The sequence below is a fragment of the Pteropus alecto genome, unplaced genomic scaffold (assembly GCF_000325575.1).
Source record: "Pteropus alecto unplaced genomic scaffold, ASM32557v1 scaffold87, whole genome shotgun sequence".
Classification (NCBI taxonomy): Eukaryota; Metazoa; Chordata; class Mammalia; order Chiroptera; family Pteropodidae; genus Pteropus; species Pteropus alecto.
In genome coordinates this window covers 22,160,603-22,181,805 of record NW_006443225.1, presented here as the reverse complement: position 1 = coordinate 22,181,805, position 21,203 = coordinate 22,160,603, and the positions used below count along the sequence as shown (strand labels likewise).

At 46.4% G+C, this 21,203-nt stretch overlaps 1 protein-coding gene across 1 annotated transcript in view; it reads left to right on the top strand.

Moving 5' to 3' along the window:
- Window positions 1–21,203, top strand: part of MMP16 (matrix metallopeptidase 16) — a 156,601-nt gene that overhangs the window by 89,021 nt on the left and 46,377 nt on the right. Inside the window, exons 2-4 of the mRNA XM_006924061.2 lie at window positions 2,058–2,206; window positions 8,945–9,067; window positions 14,220–14,524. Of these exons, the coding sequence (XP_006924123.1) occupies window positions 2,058–2,206; window positions 8,945–9,067; window positions 14,220–14,524 (577 nt within the window). The remainder of the gene's footprint in view (window positions 1–2,057; window positions 2,207–8,944; window positions 9,068–14,219; window positions 14,525–21,203) is intronic.

The window sequence follows — 21,203 nt, the reverse complement described above, 5'->3', positions numbered from 1 at the left end:
CTGCGTTGTGGTGGCAAGGTCACAGTGGGAGCGTGTCGCGCATCAGGGACAAGGTCACAGAGGGAGCGTGTCGCGCATCAAGGACAGCGGCGCGTCCTTCCCAGGATGCTTGACTCGGGGGAGGGAAGCACGCAGGGAGGGGCTTCCCTCCAAGGCACCGCTGCCGTCTGTCCCATGGGCACGGGGCCTTGGCCTTTCTCGTCTGACAGGCAGGCCGTGTACCTGAAGAAACTAGAACCCCAAGGGAGGTCGAGATGCGGGCAGTGGCACGGGGTGCGAACTGAACACAGGACTGTGCCTCTCTGTCGAATGCATCGGCTCGATAGCCTTTCACCCGGCCACCCCGAGTTTGGGGTGACGGTTAGAGTCTGACCTTAAATGACTGAATGGTTGCTGTGATCACCACGGGGTGTGTGTGAGCTTACCTCCACCGTCGCCCCTCATATCCGCCCAGCTCGCCCTTCCCTGGCCAAGAGGAGAATGCAAATAAAGAGGTTCTTAAGGAAAGGGCCAGACCATCAACTGCTCAGGGTTGTCTGACCCCATCCATCCGAGGGAGCCGTGGCCACTGACATTATTCAAATGGAGCTGAACCATCTTAAACACGAAAGCACATTCTTCACATGAGAAACAGTTGCCTATCCTCGAAGACATGTGGTGACAAGTGGGTAAACTGGCTGCATGAAATCTGTGCCCAGACTGCTGTGACAGAACAGCAGGGCGCACCTGCGAGTTTACTCCTCACCCCGCGGTGGCCGCTGCTCAGTTATTCGGAAAAGGACATTTCAGAGGTGTGACGTGCGCTTTGCCTTCACATTCCCGCGTGGATGTCCCTGGGGTCAGTGTGTGGAAAAAGTGCCATCCTCTGTTCGGGGAGTTGAGATCCGGAGGGCAGGGATGATCTTTTTTTAAATAATATTTTTAATTTTTCAGTTATCGTTGGCATACAATATTATATTAGCTTCAGGTGTGCAACCTAGTGATTAGACTTCTGTGTAACTCAGTAAATCTAGTGCCCTCTGACTCCGTGCGTAGTTATTACAAGATGATTGGCTGCCCTCCCTGTGCTGTGCTTCGCTTCCCCATGACTATTTTGTAACTACCAATTTGTACTTTTTAATCCCTCCCTTTTTTTTAACCATCCCCCCACCCCTCCCACCTGTTAACCCTCAAAATGTTCTCTGTTATCTGTGAGTTCGTTTCATTTTCCTTTTTGTTGTTTATTTTTTCTTTAGATTTCACCTGTACGTGAGATCACATGGCATCGTCTTTCTCTGTCTCACCCGACTCAGCGCACTATTCCCCAGGTCCATCATGCAGTAGCTTTCTCCACCCCTTCTCTTTGCATCCGTGTGTCTTTTGATCTGAAGCGAGTCTTGCAGGCAGCATATGGAACCGTTTAGTTTGCTTATCCATTCAGCCACCCTATCTATTGATTAGAGCACTTAATTCTTTTTTTTATTTGAGGTGCTTATTAATAGCTATGTAGTCGTTGCCATTCTTTTTTTATATTTTTGATACATATTGTTCTTCTTCTTAAGGAAGTCCCTCCAACGTTTCCTGTAATACTGGCTTGGAGGTGATGACCTCCTTTAGCTTTTTCTCGTCTGGGAAGCCCTTTTATCTGTCCTTTGATTCTAAATGGTCGCATTGCTGGGTAGAGTCATCTTGGTTGTAGGTCCTGGGTTTTCATCACTTTGGATATTTTATGCCATGCCCTTCTGGGCTGCAAAGTCTCTGTTGGGAAATCGGCCGACAGTCTTATGGGTGCTCCCTTGTAGGTGACTAAGAGATGACCTTCTGTGATTTTATCCAGTGCTATAAACCGCAAGCTTGCAACAAATTATTCATCTTTTTTTTCAAATAGCATCTGTAGATATGTTAGAAAGATGCAGAACAACCCCCAAAATGATACTAAAATAACCTAAATAACAGAATACATGTTAGAAGAGGAAAAAACACTTAACTAACGCGCGCCCTTGTAGAGGAAACAGTGTGAAGGCCCCGTGGACGCGCTCTGACCGCGCCGTGCTCTAAAAGGTCCGTGTCGCTTGCAGGTGTGGCTGCAGAAGTACGGCTACCTGCCGGCGCCCGGCCCGCACGCGTCGGCCCTGCGCTCCGCCGCGACCATGCAGTCGGCGCTGGCCGCCATGCAGCAGTTCTACGGCATCAACACGACGGGCCGCGTGGACCCGGACACGCTCGCGTGAGTAGCCGCGCCCCTGCCCGGCCCTCCAAGCTCTCCAGCAGCCCCACGGGGTCGTGTGTCCGGCGAACGTTTTGTGGCGTTCAGCCGGCTTACACCCCACTCCTGAGAGGCTCTTCACACCCCTGGCGTTAGCGACACATTTTCAAAATAGGGGAGACACTCTGAACAGTGCGAGTCAGCGCAGATGGACAGCTGCAGCCACTGCGAGCAGAGTGCCAGCCGGCGACAGGTCCGAGCAGGTGGCGGGGCCCCCTGCGCTTGTCCTTTCCTTCGCAAGTGACGCTGCAGCAGTCGCTTGAAATCGGCTCAAGTAGTGACACCGAGGACAGCGGGAAACAGCACAAACCAGGCTCCTTGGGGAGGGCGGCGGGAGCCGGTTGTCCGTGTGCCAGTCCCCCACGAGTGACAGCGCCCTACACGCATCAGAGCAGAGGGCTTTTTACAGGAAAGCCCCTGCTTTTGATTTTTATTAACAAAGGGCTTGTTTTTACTTTTTAGTAATGTTTGTTACTATGTTGATTGATGCATCTCTTTGTTCGTTTACTCATTCAACCAGTAACTCCTAACTGGGCACTCTCTCAGAGAGGCAGACACAGCTTCAGGGGCAGAGTGGCTTCTTCAAGGGGGTCCTGGAGTTAGGGCGTGGCTAGATGCGGTGGCCGGGGCTGCGGACCGAGGCAGCAGGGGACGGAGCAGTTCACGGGGACATGTCCTGTGTTTGCTGGGTCTGTACACGGCGGGAGTCCGGCCCGCCGCCTGCTGAGCTGGGCTGTCTGCGGCAGGGGCGGCTGGGGTGGCTGGGGTGGCTGGGGCACCCCCCGCCACCACGGAGGCTCAGCTATGTCCAGGTCGCTCAGCACCCAGGCCTCTTCACTGCTGCGTGAGGAGCTGTCCACGGTACCAGGCGGTGCCTCGGCAAAGGACGCACTCATTTTTCTTTCTGAACCTTAAATATCTGGAATAGGTGGGCTCAGACGTACATCATCAATCCTGATATATTAGACTAATTTAACGTATAATTTAAAAATTAGATTTTGCCTTCTCATACTTACCGGCAGATGTTAGTCATGCTATTTCCATCCCGTCGAGATATGAAAGCACATAATAAAGGCTTAAAGAGGGAATGTCACGGCAGCGTGAAAAAATAAATACATTTCCTCTCCTAGTGCTTTTAAGAGATACGTAAATATTAACTTTGATCTACGTCTGGGGAAATGTAATCAGGAATTAATGCATTCTGCAAGGAGGAGAAACTCGTGATCAGTTTTGGGAACAGCATGTGGATGTTTTCACCCGGCTGCCCTCTAACCACTGCGACTGCGTTCTCAGGCTTTCGTTTCAGCCCGTCGTGCTCTTGTCCCAGACGAGCGCAGCCGTAGGGTCACACGCGGGCCGCGGGCCCCGCCTTTCGCAGCCGTGTGTAGCACGGGACTCCATTTGAGCGAGTCCTCACGCCAACACGTCACAGCGCTTGGCACAGCCTTCTCGTCCCCTGCCAGAGCTGCTATGTAATAAGGGACTTTCTTGGGAAATAACACACACTGTGAAAAAATACAAGAAATTGGCACCTTTGGGAACAAGTTAATTTTTTTGATTTTTTTGTGAAAGGTCTACTTCTTACTAGATAATGAAATTAAGGAAATGGAGGCTGGTAGAAGGGGCACCTGTGTTTTCCCCTAGAGTTGAGAGCCCCTCTTGCTGGTCATTGGGAAGACGCGTGGTGGGTGGGTCAGATTTCTCCGAAGACCCAAAAACAGGCCTGTGTCTGGAGGGGATGGCGGAGCGGGTGGGCGGGACTTACTCGGGCCTTCGGGCAGACGGCAGTCTTGGCAGGCGGGAGAAGGCCTCGGAGTACCCCCCGCCCAGGGCACGGACCCCCGACCTGGACAAGGGCTGTGCCAGCGGGCAGCCGTGAAGGTCGCATCCGCATGAATCATGGCACCACAGAGCCTTTCATTTAAGGCCAACCTGGTTTCTGGCTTGCTCCTATTTTTGGTGTTTTGTTTGTTTAACAAACCTTCGTTCTAACTCCATCCTTTTGGAATTTGGAAAGGCATCTTTCCCTTGAAATAGAGTGTTCTACCTGCAGGTGTTTCTAGGTGAACCCACAATGGCCTCATCATCTTCCCTTCCTGACTGCCATGCTTCCTCTGTCCTCCATGCCACCGTCATTGTCTCTCATCTCAGAAACCCTGTTCCTTCCTTTGCCGCCTGTCTGTGTGTTTCCGCCGATGTGGCCCAGTGTGGAGGTGCTGTCACTAAGGGTATCCAGCTCAAAGGTGGACTCTTTCTGTAGTAAGATTCACGCTACCTAAGCAGTTGTCTGTGCCTTTGTAATCCGAAATGAATGGGTGATCACAACTCGTGCTGAAATAGTCAAATTATAAGGTGCGAGATTTTATCTAAGCCTTATTACACAAAATATGGCTATAATTATAGACCTAAAATTACTCCTCTATATTGAAATAATGCCTTAGGATTCATTTTCAGATTCTGTAAACTTTTATCAAATTTTAGACTCTCGTCAAGATTATTTGTTTTTAAATTAAATAATTACACCCCTCCTTTGGCAGACAGACATTTGGTACATCCAATCTATAATTCTTGGGTAATTAAAAATAGCCATGCCAATTGTGGTCGTTTCTATTTCACGTTGAAGAAATTTTAACTATGTTCAAGCAACAAATGTACGTATTACATTAAATGGCATATTATATTGTTTTATGTTAATTAGCATTGGCGTTGGCAAGACAGAAATAAAAACGTATCCGCAACCCAAAATGAGCTCATTAGCATATATTGCAGTGGTTCTTTTAAATTATGGGTTTCTTAGCTCATTTTTGGAAGTAAGCTCACTTAAGTTCCGTAATAAGTGGAATAATTTATCGTATGCATAGAAGGGATGTATTTAGCAGGGAGAGAAAAAGATAATGAGGCAATAAAGAAAATGAGTCTAATAGGTTTTTCTAATGTTAATACTAAGTATTTTTAAATTCTAGTTTATCTTTGATGTGTGCACAGCCTCATGATTGACAAACGGACATGTACACACACATATACGCAGATGTACACATGCATGGAGATGCACATGCAGGCATATATATATTTAAGATGAGCTGAGTAATTCTGCTTAATTTATTCAAACCATGCCCAGAAATTTATCTCAAGTTAATTTAAGACGGAATAAGTAACTTTTATCAAAGAATTATTATGAAACTATAGTGGTGTTTGAACTCCTAATTTAAGAATTAAATTTTTTTTTAGCTATATATATCACAAGAACCACAAGCTTTTTGGCTTAATTATCATATTGTCATGATTTTTACTCTTTTGTCTGACTTATGTAGTTAAGACTCGTCTTTTCCAATTTAGATATAAGCGATTCATCAGCAATTAGAGTTCTTTTTGTTCACACGTCTAGGTATGTTCTGAATACTCCAGCATTGCTCAGATACTCTAAGGCCATAGGCTGGGTCAGTCCTCATTCTGGCAGCTGTGGAGGGTGGTGGGGAGCAGGGGCCTTACATCTGCCTCCTGAGATGTCAAAGGTGGAGGCTTAAATGAGAGCGGGCGCTGACTGAGCCTCTGTTCAGCTCACAGGCCACGGAGGCTTCCTAGATGTACTTTCTGTGCGTGGGGTTTTCAGTTGTTTAACTTGGCAACTTCAGCCTCGTAAAGAACACACGTGTCCACGCAGGCAGCTCAGAGTCAGTCGACAGGAGGAAAGCCTGCGGGGCAGAGGACACTGGCAGCCCGTCCACAGCTGAGCCTAAACGACGTTACTTTTTACAAATCATCCTAACTGCTGGATTTGGCTCCACGAACCAAACACGACCTGAGGACTTTTAATGTAATAAAAATAAGCATATTTAGAAATATCTAGAAGACACGGTGACACGGTCCTGGACCTGCGGCAGCGACAGCGGTCGTTTCCGCCGGGCCCTGTTCCAAGCACTTCACATGATCCAACGAATTTACTCCCACGATGACTCAGGAAAATGCAGGCAAGGAGACCAGGAGGAGAGAGAAACGGAACCAGGAGCCTGCGACGCCCGGTTCCGAGCCGCAGGTGCTGGGGCGGGCTGGCGGCTGGCTCCCGGACCCCGTTCCCACGGCCCCTACACCCCCTGCTCCCCGACCCCATTCCCACGGCCCCCCCACCCCGCTCCTCTGGGCGACAGAACGAATCACTGGTGACAGTGAGATGCCAGAGCAGTTTTGGAGGCAGAGGAGGCCATGCGCTGATGGGCCGGGTGCCAGGGCGAGCAGTGGAGGGCGCCACCGGCGGTCTGCTCGGGCGTCAGAAGGGGGCTAGGACTTCTGGCTGAGACGAGGCACCAGGGCCATAGGCGCGAGTCTGGGGCCGGGGAACGTAGTTTTGCTTTTGTTACATGTGAGACGAGAAGGGGCGACAGGACGCTGGGTGGAGATGAGAGCACTGAGCCTGCTGTGTCGCGGTGTTTTTGTATCACGCACGTCTGACCTGCATGATGCGGACTCAGCAAGGGCCTCTCGCCTCGATTATCTTTTTATCCATGTTTCTTAAATTAAGTTTGTTGGGGTGACATTGGTTAATAAAATTATACAGGTTTCAAGTGTACGATTCAGTAATACGTCACCTGTGTGTGGCGCGGTGCGTTAAGTATCTCTCAGCGTGTTATAAAGCTCAGAAATGTGTGGGGTGAGTGGGCCGGGACGGAGTGAGGAAACACACGGACACACAGTTGGAACATAGGACGAAGTCGCCTGCAGTGGGCAGAGGCCCAGGAAACACGTCAGCACGGGACCCTCACCCGCCCCAGCCTGTCCTTGGGGCGCGTGCATGGCCCCGGTGGGCACGGGCATCACGGAACCTAACTATTGGTTACTCCCTTCACCTTTCAATTCTGTGCGTTCTTAACGTAGCTTTAGAGAGCATATTCTCATTGAAAATGCATCGTATTCTGATAATAGCTAATTCTGTTCTGTCAAACTCTAATCCCACTATCCATTTCAAAATTTTTCTCCTATTAGAGTGTTTCCTTAAATATTTTCCTTAGCCATGACCATGTTCCTAAGTATGACCCTGTTCTGCGTTAAGTAAATTTATTCATATTCAGTAACCATATATTGTTTATTCTCCTAGTACTTTTAGTGAGATAAGTAAAGCTTTGTAGCCGCCTTAGGAATATTATAATTTTTGTTGATGTAATTAAATACCCATATGTAAAAGCCACTTAAATCATCATGAGTCCATCATTAATGCTTAGTACTTGCTAGTTAAATCTAGGTCTAGATCTTACAGTATATATAATAAAACATAATGATCTTTCTTTCCCATCTGCTCACTGGATATCTGCTTATGCCAGAGGTTTTCGAAGGAACTGGGAGTATGTAGATCCCTTGCCCTCCACTGCCTTACAGTCTAGTGAAACAATGCTCAGATATGGGGCCTTTGGAATGCCCAGGCCTATGAGGTGAAGGGCAGAGGCCCTGGCCTCACCTCCACAGTCAGTTCCGTAGGCCGGCGGGCCCTCGGAGTTGGCATTCTCAAGGTGTCTGCTTAACTTGGAGATTTTAATAAATGCAGAGATTTTCTGGAGTGACTCTACGGTGCATTTTAAATGAGGTGGGATTTGTTATGTCTGCATGATGACGGGGGCAGAATGAAAAGGAGAAGCTTATTGGAAAAGCATCATCTTTCCTAAAAGTAGCTGTCACGATGACGTTGCATGAAACATCATCATTCTTTTGTCTGTAAAAGCCGATTAGCTGATTTAACCATGTAACGTGGAAGCTGTTTATTTGTGCAGAATGTCCGTGTTTGGGTGGCCATCTCCACAACCAGTTCAATTCTCTTTCATTTAGAGAGTGTAGAAGTTGTTCAGTGTTTGGTGAAATACAGCAAAAAATGATTTTTTTCTTATATCACTTTCTGAAGCATGTTGCCCCACGAAGCCTGCATTAGCTCTGTAATTTTTAATTTAAAAGGGACGCTGAACAGTGAAGCCACCCTTTGAGTCACTAAAGAAAAACTACTCAAAATGAAAACTTTTCTCCTTAGATAAGAAGCAAGAATATGTAGAAAGCATGACAGTGGTCAAAGCATACTCTCTGGAAGTTAGACAGCCGTGTCTGTATAAGTACGTAAAATGAGCAAATCAGAGGCAGCATTTTATTTTCCTAAGGCAAATATGTTAAACTCGTGTGATGCTAAACCTCATATTCGGGCAAAAAATTTTAAGCCTTGAATTTGGATATTATTAAAGATCCAAAGCAGGTGGCCGTCACTTAGAAACTGAGGTCAAGATCAAAGCGAAAAGAAGAAAAAAGTGGAGGAAGGCAGTGTTATTTACACGAGCAGGTGACTTCCGTGCGCGCAGGAGGAGAGTGCCATGTGCCTTCCCGACTCGTGGAGCTTAAGATCGTAACAGTGTTGTACGTTAAAGCTGAAAGAAACCTTAGTGATAATTTATTTTAAAAAGTCTGATTTTATGAGACTGGGTCAACAGTTAGCTAAAAATAAACTAGCGAAAAAATATTTGGAAGGTCTGAGTTGTAAACTAGTGATTCTTGATCATCAAGAGAAAAAAAGTGCTTTCTACGTAGATTCAAACTGCAGGAAAATGGACAGTCTTCGCCTTTTTGATTTCCATTTTCATTATCACTGTCCTAGATTACCGTCTCAGTTTATTTCCTTTTAAACTTAATGATTAGGGTTGTTGATCAGTAACTGGAAAATACTGCTTTTTGCAGCTGGATGAAGAAGCCTCGATGCGGTGTGCCTGACCAGACAAGAGGTAGCTCCAAATTTAATATTCGTCGAAAGCGATACGCATTAACAGGACAGAAGTGGCAGCACAAACACATCACTTACAGGTATCAGAACGAATGGTGAATTACCGTTTTTCCATTTTTTTGCAACTGTTTATTCTGACGTTTTGTTTGACAGCTTATGCATGTCGACTATATGGTGACATAGTGATATGATGTTAACATCAGGAAATTAAAACTGCAACTGAGGAAGAACGAACCGTCCACTCGGGGGCTTTGCGGGTGTTCCTGGAAGCGCCTGGTCTCCTTTGCAAGCCAGACTCTCCAGCCTCTTCGAATGAGGGCCACTGCTCGGGGACTGTGAGGCGAGTGTTCGGCGCACTGCACTCTATCACAAGTAGCTGTAACCGAAAAGCTACTCGGACAACAAAATATATAAATAATTGCCGTTGAAACAGAATGTCTTTGAGCCTTTTAATTAACTTTTCCTGTCAGTGCGATTGCTAACTGCATGGTAAGATCATGGGTAGCTTTGTAAGAAACCACCAAGCTGCCCTCCAAAGCGGCTGCACCATTTCGATTCCCACCGGCAGTGAAGCGCGTTCCCGGGGCTCCACGTCCTCGTCAGCACTGGGTGTCGTCAGTGTTCTGGATTTCGGCCATTCTGACGGGTGTGCAGTGGTGTCTCGTTGTTGGTTTAGTTTGCATTTCCCTGATGACGTGCGATGCTCACCACATCTTCATAGGCTGAGATGCCATCTGTATGTCTTCTTTGGTGAGGTGTCTGTTCAGATCTTTTAAAGGAAAGACAAAGTATTCTGTAATATCAGTTAGATCGAGTTGCTTGTTGGTGGTGTCCAGTTCAACTGTATACTTATCTCTTTTCTGTCTGCAGAGTCTATCTGTTCTGAAGCCCACCCTGCCTGATATTACAGTTTTATTTTGATTAGTGTCGTATGGTGTAACTTTCTTCATCCCATACTTTTAATCTTATCAGTGTCTTTATATTGAAAGTGGGTTTTTGTAGACGACATATAGTTGGATCTTGTTTTTCAGTCCACTTTAATATCTCTGTCTTTTCAGTGGTGTATTTTGACCGTTTAACATGGTGAGTGATGTAGCCGAGTTAACGTCTGCCGTGGTGGTGGCTCTGCTGCCTGCTGCTGCTGCGCTTCATTCGTTGGTCTTTTTTTCTACCTTCTGTGGTTTAAATGAGCAGTTTCTATAATTCCATTTTCTATTAGCATGTCACTTACACTCTTTTAAACATTATTTTCGTGGTTCTCTAGAGTTTGAGATGCACATTACATGACTCTAAATCTACTTTCAAATACCTGTGCTACTTTGCAGGCTCTGTGAGGCCTTTTACACGGTTCCTCTTCCCCCCTTGTCCCTTATGACATTGTTGTCATTCTCTTCACCCCGCCATTAGTTGTTCTCATCCCACAGATTGCTGCTATTATTATTTTGAACAGTTATCTGTTAGATCAATTTAAATAACAACTTTATTTCACCTTTATTCACTTCTCCCCTAATGCTCTTCCTTTCTTTAAACCGATCAGAATTTCTGGCCTGTGGGATTTTTCTTCTCTTTAAACAACTTCTTTTAAAATTTCATGAAAAGCAGGTCTACGGGCAACAAATTATCTGTCTTTCTTTTCTTTTCTTTTCTCTTCTTTTAAGAAACTTTTTTCTCTTTCACCTTTAAAAGATATTTTCACTGGATACAGAATTCAGAAGGAAGGAAGAGACTGCTAAAGGCCAGTATGTTCAGAACCAATCATGACTCCATTTATGCTGAGTCCCTGTACTGACCTTGCCTCAGCCAGTTTTGAATATTCAAGTAATTAAATGTCCGTCCCTGTAAAAGTCCAGATTATTGATGAGCACGGCACGTGGTTCAGAGTAAAAAAGTCTGGATTTGGATCCTGGCTCTGATACTCCCTGTAAAACTAGAGTCAAGTTACTTAACCTTCTAAGTCTCGGTTTCCCTGTGTGCAAAGTGAATACTGTAATGATACCTTCCTCATAATGCTTGGGAGAAAATTGTCAGATAATGGGAGAAAGAAAACTTAGCACAGTGCTTGGAACATAGGGCTTAGTAAATGCTAACTATCATCTTTACTCCTTTAATTTACCAAATTGCAGAAATTGAGTGTTTTCTAAGAGGATTATGGAAAGTTGAGGGCGAGAGCTAAGGATATTGCATTTTTAAGTTAATATATATAAGACGTTAGGAAGTTGCACTGTGTAGAGTAAATGTTGTATGAGCATTTGCTACTACATAATTTTTTACTAGATTTACGATCAGTTTTCTCTGGCAAATTTTGCTTCTTGGGTGGTAAGGTGTTCTCTGTTGGGATCATGTGATGGCATTGGTGATGAACAGTGGAGCTGGGCAGGCCCCGCCCTCGTGCAGAACGCAGTCTGGGCGGAGACTGGGTCGTGAGTGAGTGGGGCAAGTGGCAGAGCGTGTTACTTCCAGGGCGCAGACTGGAAGTAACCCATCCCTGACAGGTGAGTGGAGGGCTGCTATGGGTCACGCCCTCCACAAACGGTGGTTGAGGGAATTAGTGAATCCTTAGTAGACTTTGGTTAATCTTTTATTTAAAACGACTGTAGGAACTTAATGAATCGCATCATTTTTGTCAATTACATCTTTATTTCCCAAATATACTGGTACTGTGTAAAATAGACTTAGCTTAAGTTACTTTTCTCTTTAAAGTCTCAACTCTAAAATAGTATTTTATGTAATAAATGACCAATAGGATACATACATAAATTGCCAGATGCATCTGTTTTTAGAATTATGTTAATGAGTAACCACGACATAATAATTAACATGATAACATTGTTCGATTATATTGTGTTCATTGCTATTGGTTTTCCCAGTATATTCATCCTCCAGCTCTCCCTGATTTTTAGTAGAAGCTCTATGACTGCTGAGGACTCTAGAAGTTACCTATTTTACTTTAATAGTTACGCAGAGAAAAGGAGCTTAGACGGTGCTGAGGGACGATGAGTTCCTCTTCGTTTTCCCTCTCACTGGTGACCCCACTGACTTCAGAAAGAATTCAAGGTGTGTGTCCAGAGGACACACAGGCTGGGAAACGAACTCTATTTAAATAAGACCCAGAGCCATGCGAACTGAGATCTGCCTTATCTGGAAGGCCGGCATCATGGGAAACAGCCAAATAGTTAAGGTCAGGCTTCCTGCAGAGACTGCGTTCAGTCTCTAGGCTGTGACCACTTCTTGTCCTTGGAACAGAAAAGTGAAGCCGCAGCAACTCTACAAATTATGAAAAAAAGTAAATTAGCTCTATTAAGCTTTTCAGATATAACTTGCATTTTATTCATTTTATAACATTGACTTTTGCAAATATACATTAAAAATTTTGTGCGTGTGTTAGAATGATTAAGAATAAGTCTTATTTTGCTATTAATATCAGAACTTCTCTGCGCCCTTTGTTATCTGTTATTAGAAATACAAAATACATCTCTCAGTGGAGCATAAAAGTTTCTAAATTGGTTTTCGTGTGCACCTAGCTCAGAACTCCAACTATGAAGTGCATCCACGTGTCCTGTATTTATTAATGACATCACGAAGATAGTGGTTAAGCGTATTTGGAAGCTAATAAGTCCAGAGCTTTGGAAATCACAGTGATATGTTTTCAAGTCCAAATGGTACCCCACGTTTATTATTCTCTTTATATTATATTGCTTCATTTTGCTCAGAACCGTTATGTACATGAATATCATACTAATGCGATTTCATTTATTTTCTGTTGTATGATGATCCTCTTCAAAAACAAAATAACTTCTCCATTATGCATGGAATCTGGTCCCGATTCCCACGAAAGATGCCCGCAGAACACGCGCTGAACGCATTCTTTGTATTTCCGTGACGACCCCTCAGTCCATGGGTCTTCTCTTGCTTGAACCTCTGAACTGCGTTTCTGCTTCCATTCCGTGTCTCCGCCATCTGCCGTCAGAAGCAGTGACCTTCGTAAACTGGAGCAACACCAGGCTCCTGCTCTGCTGGCCGGTGGCCTCTTTTCACGGAGCGCGGCTCAGCCCGCCAGCTGCGGGTCCTCTCGCTCCGCTGTCCCAATCTCCCTTTGCGCCACTTTGCTGGGCAGTTCCGTTTTCGAGCTGGCCAGGTCCGCTGGGGCTGCTCACCGCCCCTTCTGGCTGGAAAGCCGGTGCTCGGCACCCGTCTCCTCTTTGGGTGGAATCCCTTTCCCCTCTGCACCCCTCCCCCCCCCTCAGCACATCTGCACCTAGTCTTGTCGCTGTCGCTGTTCTTTCTTACCGTTTCTCTCATCGCCGAAGTGTGTGAGCGCCGCAGGAGCGGAGCCCGGCTCACAGCTGCATCCCTCACACCGGGGCAACCCCCACTTGGTAGTATGGTCTTTCTAACGTGGCTCGGGAGAACACCCACCCACGAGTGAGGGGCTTCGGCCATCCGTAGGGTGGGAACACAGTAAACGACTACCAGGAAGATTAACGTAGACAGTATTCGAGGTGCAGCATTAATCCGCGTGCCCGTCCAGCCATCACACCGGAGATGTAGAGATGAACGAGCTGGACAGAGGTCGGCGATGCCCCAGCGTAGTTCGCCGTCCCTCAGACAGCTCAGAGCATCACGCCGAACAGGATACAGTTAAAAAAATAAAGTGAGCACGAGCAACGGGACACCGCGTGGCTGTCCCCCTCGGCAGGCACGCCTCCTTCGCCTTCTCTTCGCCTACCCATCCTTGGGCTCGAGGCGGAAGATGCGGTGTCTTCCTCGGCACCACTGTCCTCTCGCGGCCCGTGTCCGGCCATCTGGATATCTTTGCAGGTGTATCCTCGAAATAGATCCAAAGTCCAGCCATTTCCCAGTGTCTCCACGGGTACCTCCCCCGCCCCTCCGGTCCAAAGCACTGTCACCTGTCCCCTGTGTTCTGGCGACAGTTCCCACTGGGTCTGCCTGCTTCAGCTGTGCTCCTCATCAGCATATCGTCCTCATGCCGGCGCCACCGCTTACTCACCGCGAGCGTCAGGTGTCACCCCCGCGCTCCTGACGCTCGGGTCTGTGCCAGGCCAGGCTGCTTGGTGGCCACAGGCCCTGCCTTGCCGCTGTCCGCCCCTTCCGGGGCCCCTGACCCGACGCGGGTGGCACCACCTAGCGCGGCCACTGCTCCGACGTCGCCAGGCCGTGGCGGCAGCTCTGCAGGGGCGCAGCGGGCTGCTCACGCGTTTCTTTAACTTGCAGCATCAAGAACGTCACCCCGAAGGTCGGAGACCCCGAAACGCGGAAGGCCATCCGCCGCGCCTTCGACGTGTGGCAGAATGTGACGCCGCTGACGTTCGAGGAGGTGCCGTACGGAGAGCTGGAGAGCGGCAGGCGCGACGCGGACATCACCATCATCTTCGCGTCCGGCTTCCACGGCGACAGCTCCCCGTTCGACGGCGAGGGCGGCTTCCTGGCGCACGCGTACTTCCCGGGCCCGGGCATCGGCGGCGACACGCACTTCGACTCGGACGAGCCCTGGACGCTGGGGAACCCCAACCACGACGGTAGGCGCGTGCGCGGGGCGGGGCGGGGTTCGGGGCGCGAGCCGCGACGCTGTCGCGGGCGGGTTGACCGTGGGACAGCGGGGCTGTCAACGGCCTGGGGGCACATGCAGGTCCTGCGTGGGGATGGCCCCCGGGGTCGTGCGTGGCGATGGGTGGGGATGGCCTCCCGCGCGGCCTTTGGGTTAAAGATCCGCGCGTAGCACGCATTCTGTGACACCTGCGCGCGAGTCTCGTTTCCTCTGCTATGTCCCTAAAGAGTCCGTAGTATTTAAGTTACGGGTCACCTGTTAAGCAAATACGGCTGTTTCTACACTCTACTCCAGTGTCTCCGCTTGAAACGTAACCTCGATGGACGTTGTGGTGTGGCTTCCGCCGCATCTTTCCCGTTGTTTTGTTTTCTGTCATCACCTTCCTATTCTAGAAAATTTTGCCCCTTCTCTTTCATCCATATCCATACCTTTGGTCTCCCACTGTAATGCAACTACATAGTTTATTATTTTGTAAGACATCTTTATTTTTATCAGTTTCTTGCCAATGTATTTTAACACCTATCAGTTTTTTAGTCCTTATGATTAATCTGATATGCAAAAGTAATGTAAAATAAACTCAGTGACGAAAAGAATAGTTACTTGGAATAAGAGGCATGTGTTTCTACCTACACAACAGTCTATACCTCGATTTTGTTTAAAAATAATCATAGAATTATAGGATTCCAGAATTACAAGGCTCCTAGTAGCCATTTCCTGAATTCTTGTAATCAAGACGTGAATGTCTTTTTTTCTCACCATAGTAGGACGGTGCTGAAAATACAAGCATGCATTGTTCAGTGACAACTAACCACTAACCACACTGTTTATTCCTCCGTGACGAGTTAAGCCCAGCCGTCAAAGTAAGCTTCGTTGGCTCATTGGAAGGTGTAGTTAGCTGGATTAGAGTAATAGCCGTCCATGCATTTCTTAGAACACACAGTATTCTAACACTGGATGGAATAAATTGAGTTGAGTTAAACTTAAAATAACATCAAATTTTGAAAAAAGAAATATAATGAATAACTTTGTTTTCCAAAAGAAAATAAAATATCTAGTATTAAACGAAATGATGTTTGGATTGTTATCCATGGGCATATTGGCTATAATATTAAACTATGATTTCATTTTTAAGAACTGCTTTGGCAGCTAGTGGCAAACATAGTGGAAGATTCTACTGTAGTGGAATGAAAAACAAACATCTGCAGTCAGGCAGCCCCGCATCCAGTAGCTGGCTAACTGGGCCGTTGGCTGGCAGAGCCTCCGCCCTGTGCTACGTGCTGGTTTTCTGAGTGTTTTATGTTGCACAGCTGGAATGTTGTAGGTAAAAACATTCCCTATTCAGACCTGTTTCCAGTGGTCCCCAGCCTTTGTGGCACCAGGGACCGGTGCTCCTGTGAGAATCTAATGCCTGGTGATCTGAGGCGGAGCTGAGGCGGTGATGCTGATGCTGGGGAGCGGCTGCAGACACAGATGGAGCTTCGCTCGCTGGCCGCTGCGCACCTCCTGCTGTGCGGCCTGGTTCCTAACAGGCTACGGACTGGTACTGGCCCATGGCCTTGGGGTTGGGGACCCCTGGTTGAACTGACTCTACCTGAGCAGCTAGTAGTGACATACCTGCAACATAATAGCTTCCATATACTGGTTTGATCCATAAATCATTTAAATTAAAATGTGTTTATTTTCTTTTTATTACAATCCCACAGGCGTTCTAATGAAGTAGTTCAGACATCTTCAGTTGTTAAAATGATCTGAATGAATGGAAGAAATGTCTGCATTCTTAATGACTGAGAGAAGTAGCACTTACAATGGCAGAATTTTATCGACATGAACAAAACTGCATTTGCTTCCAAGGGAAAGACTTTCTTCTAAAATTCTGAACAGCAAAAATTATATTCCATTCCAATAGTGGCTCTAATTCTTAAGGCTTCTTTAATACTGCAGCTTCGAAGCTGTGTTAATTTGGCTTTGTGGCCTCATTACTTTTAAATTACTTTTAAAATCCTAAATGAAGGAAATGGTGCCTGTTAAATGGCCTGTATTTTCTCTTAAAATATTGAAATTTTCAAGAAAGCTGCAGAAATCCCATAGACATAGTCTCTCTTAGCTGCTTCTTTTTTCTTTTTTAGGCATCAACTAATATTTTTTGAAAATAGACAAGAAGTTTTAAGAAAAAAATCTCTGGGGGCATTTGAGGTGACGTGGGGACCAAGAATGTTTACACTGACTTGAGCGTGGTTGGTGTTAGGAATGTGTACGTGTTTCGTGTGACGTAAGAATTCTTCCAAAGAATGTGTACGTGGAAAAGAATTCTGAGATGGGATGTACGTGCTGAAGGTGCACAGTGAAGAAAATGGACTTTCACTCAAGTTATATATTAACACATTTGATTGCGTCTTAACTTACACTGCGGAAGTGTAATTTTTGTATGTAGGCCTATTGTTAAAAACCTAAACAAAACAATTATTTAATACTTAATGTTTTATTTGAAGGAAAATTTTTCTTTACTGGTCAAATAAGAATATTTTTCCTTTTCAGTGAGCTTGCAGGAAATGACTCTGCAAAATAATCCTGTTTCAGATTTGTAGGGGATTAGGGAGAAGTTAACTGACTGTTCAAGATGTAATACCATAAAGATTTACTGCTTAATTGAAATTCAGACTTTTAACTAGCAACAGCAGGGCGGCTAGGGCAGTGTCATGCTGGAGGATTGATCATTTATCAAAAGAACAGCCTCGAGCTTTTCTTGTGGTGCCGGGAACGTGGGGAGAATTAATGCTCTGACATCCCAGAGCCCAGCTGTTGGTGAGATTGTCTTTTCGTGCCACAGATAGACTCAGCATAACTCTGACATCTCCATTCATAAACTTTTTCTTAGTCTTCGAATGCCCCTGGCTTGCTTACCTGAAACGGTTTCTCTCTCTCCTAGTCACTGCTCTTAAACACCAGAAAACAGAGGTAGCTGCCTGATCACTTAGCAAAAATGCAAATGGCAGCGCCTCCCAGCCCGTTTCCAGGGCGTATTGCTCAGCTAATGAAGGCAATTTGAATTCATCTACCTCAAATGTGCTCAGCAGTGTCTCAGGCTGCCAGCGACCCTAATTCATTGTCACCCCCCTTCTAACCTTTTGCTCATAACCATGGTGCCTTTCGGAAACTCAATCTAAAGCCCATTCAGTGAATTACACAACAGTTACACTAAAATAAACACACACCCCCCTCTCTAACAAAAATGCCTTTTTAAAAGAGGTTTTTTAGAATTTTTTTTTTTTTTATGGAATGGATAAGCAAAACATGTGCATAGTCATTCTAAATAGAAAATGTTACTGCGATGTGGTTTTTGAAAAGTATACATTGCCTAAATGTGAGTTGGAAAATTTAACTCTAGCAAAATGTTAACATTCATTTTGAGCATCATTATCATATTGTTTCCTTGGCTACGGTATAGTGTTTAAATGGCAGTACCAAGGTAAACAAGAACTCGTCACAAAGATTCTAGTTAGACATGTATCTGTCACAGTACTAGGGTTTCGAATTGATAATCTCCAAGCAAAAAGGTCACCTGTGGAAATGGAGCACAGAACTGTGGCAGAAACATCTAGAGGCCTATCTGACTTACCACGTGGCTGCACTGCTCCTCACAACAACAACATGCTGCTTTGGCTCTGCTCTCAGTCAGAAGGGTCGCTGCGGGGGGCAGGGGGGAGGAGGTGGGGGTCAGCAGGGTGGCAGTCTGTCTGAAGGCAGGGAGAGAGGGGTGATGGCGGGGAGTTCACCTGAGACGTCATCCAGCCCACTGAGGGCCGAGATAGAACAAAAAATGGGACAGGACGGCCATCGCCCCTGGGGCGGAGACGTGTGTCTTTACCCGGCACCAGCGCCAGCAGCCCCCAGGTGCTCAGGCCTTCGGGCCTGGACCCAGTGGCTATGCTGGGCTCCGGCCTGCGGACGGCAGGCCGTGGGTCTGCTCAGCCTCTGCACCTGTGAGCTCCTGTAGCAAACTTCCTCTTACGTGCCTCCCCCGTATATATCCAGCCTGTTGGTTCTGTTTCTCTGGAGAACACTGACTAGTACAGCCATTAAATAGGAAATGGCCACGTTCTGTGTCCGAGCCCACTCATTCTCTGAACAGACCTAGTTTAAGTTCAATGTCTTCATGATGTGATGCTTGAGACAATGGACCTGTTTTATGTGGATCAGGTAGGGTCACCTTTCTGTAAGAGATTTATCCCTGGTGCACTAGTATGGAAAACACCTGCCCAGAGGACACCAGCCGCCTGTCACCTCCCTACCTTTTCTGCCCATTTTGCAGCTGCAACTGCTACATAATATTTCTCAGAGGCCTACAGGATTGGGACTTTGATTTTGAGGACGAGAAAAGTTGGACGCTGCAAAGATACTTCCCGCGGGAGCGGAAGTGCTGCTGTCTCTGGGAGTATTGTCTAGAGGCCTCTGTCCTGTGCTTTTGGAGATGAGGGGAGGACTTGGCAGGACCGGGCAGTCACGAGCCTTAGCCATCCTCAAAACTGGAGGACTCCTTAAGGTTTGAAATCTGGAAATATTAACTTTCTATCACATGTTTTACCAAAATCTGGGAGCTCTCTCTCAAAGTAATTTGGCTTTCAAAACGATGATAAGGTTTCTTGTTTGTTTTTAAAAGCATGGCTTCCGTCCTTTCTGGAATGAGCTTCGTTTCACCGAGTTTACTTCACTGCACTAGGTAGGTGACCAAAAGTTTGACAGTCTTGACTTTTTCAAAACCTCTCAGTTACATAGCTTCACGTGATTGCTCTGCAGTCTCTCGGCCGTTCATATTTAGGTCCCTGTGCACAATTAGAGAGAATAGCAGATGAATCGGTGTCATCACACAATATTATTTCATTATATCTATTTTAACAAAGTGTGTGCGTGGATCATGAAAACTGAAATGCATGTTACATAGATCTGTTAATGAATGAAACAGCTAAAACCAGTCATTTCAATGGCTTAAAACACAATAGAAGTTAATTTCTTGCTTGTGTAGTGGGGCAGGGGGCCATCCACTCACGTACTCAGAGACCAGGAGTCGTGGAGGCTCAGCCCTTGTCAGTGTATGATTTCCAAAGCTGCCTCAGCATCAGCACACAGACAGCAGTGTGATGGCTTAGCTCATGTCACGTGCCAGGCCTGCAAGTGCTGAAAACATCCCTGAGCAATCTGCTAACTAGCGTCCAGTCTGGTGGCCACGCCTCGTCACAGGGAGGCTGGAGACAGGTGAGGGTTTGCCCAGGGGCTGGTCACTGTCTGCCACAGCAGTGTGTTGGGAAGTTGAACAGTGCTAGGTTGACGCTGGATGCACCCGAACCTGTGGGCAAGTGGCTTAACCATACCTTGCCTTAATACAGGTTTCGACCTATGGCCCATTATTTTGCTTCTGGTATAGTCTGTGTAAGAATTTTCTTTCTAAGTCAGCTTTATCTGGGTTATTTATTATTAAGTCTAGATAGCCATCAACTAGGCAAATGAAGTGGAATTTTCAAATTTAGCCATTCGTTTATCAGTATAGAAAATTAATGTCTTTAAGTTTTTGAAAAAATCCAGTTGGTTGGAATTAATAATCTGATAGTTTTTATTGACTAAATTACCAAGACTAATAATGGACTTCTACCTTTGTATTGTGCATTTTTAATTTTTTTTTGCAGAATTACAATGGTACCTTTATAAAACCTGGCATACTACCATTTTAGTAATTTCCTTACAACAAAACTATCCACTAATTAATCTCAAATTTAATTTATAACTCTCTTCTTCATTTGAAATTAAAGTGGCCACCACTCCCCCCTCCCCACCTGTTGGCACACAGCAGAGCAGCAGCAGGAACAGCCCGGTTGCCACCCGCCATGGAACCTGCAGTTTGTCATCGGCGTAATGCCTCAGAGAGCAAGCCTGTGGGCTCAGGAGAAGGTCCCACGTCTGCTAGGCAAGGCCGCAGCCCTCCAGTGTCCCGAACAGTGGAACTGGTCCTCAGACTGTGGACGGCCAGCCTGCTCTCCACGCTTCCCCGAGGGTTAGCTGACCAGTCTGTGGGAAAGAAGCAGGGGAGCCAAGGGGCAGCGAAAACCCCGCTGTGCTGCTCATGGTCAGGCTCAATGTCGCATCAAGAAGAACACAGTGAAGGACAAGTAATGTCAGGAGCCACGTGTAGCTGAGCCCTGAGGACGTCCCAGACGCTGCCTGAGTTCACTTTGGGAACTTACCTCATGCGTTCCTCACACCAAACTTAGGAAGTAGAAAGTGCGATCACTTCCATTTTGCAAGGAAATCAAGGCGCAGAAAGTTTGGTCACCTGGTCAGGGTTAGTTGGCAACAGCAAAGTGATACCGTTCAAAGGGTCCTAAAGACTCGTGGGGAGGGAATATTACTTGAAGACTCAAGCTTACTACTGAAAATGGTGCATCAAGTGAACCAGAAAAACAATATTGGAACAACTCAGAATACCCATAAAGACTTTCTATGGATCAGGGAAAGGAGACCCTTTACTACTGTAAAAGCAGAACATGTCATGTGGAAGAAAAGTAGGAGAAGATAGAGTGGTGTGAAGTTCAAGATCATATACCGAGGACCTGGGAGGCAGCTGCAGCGTAAGAATTCCAGGTCCTCCCAGAGAGGGGGGA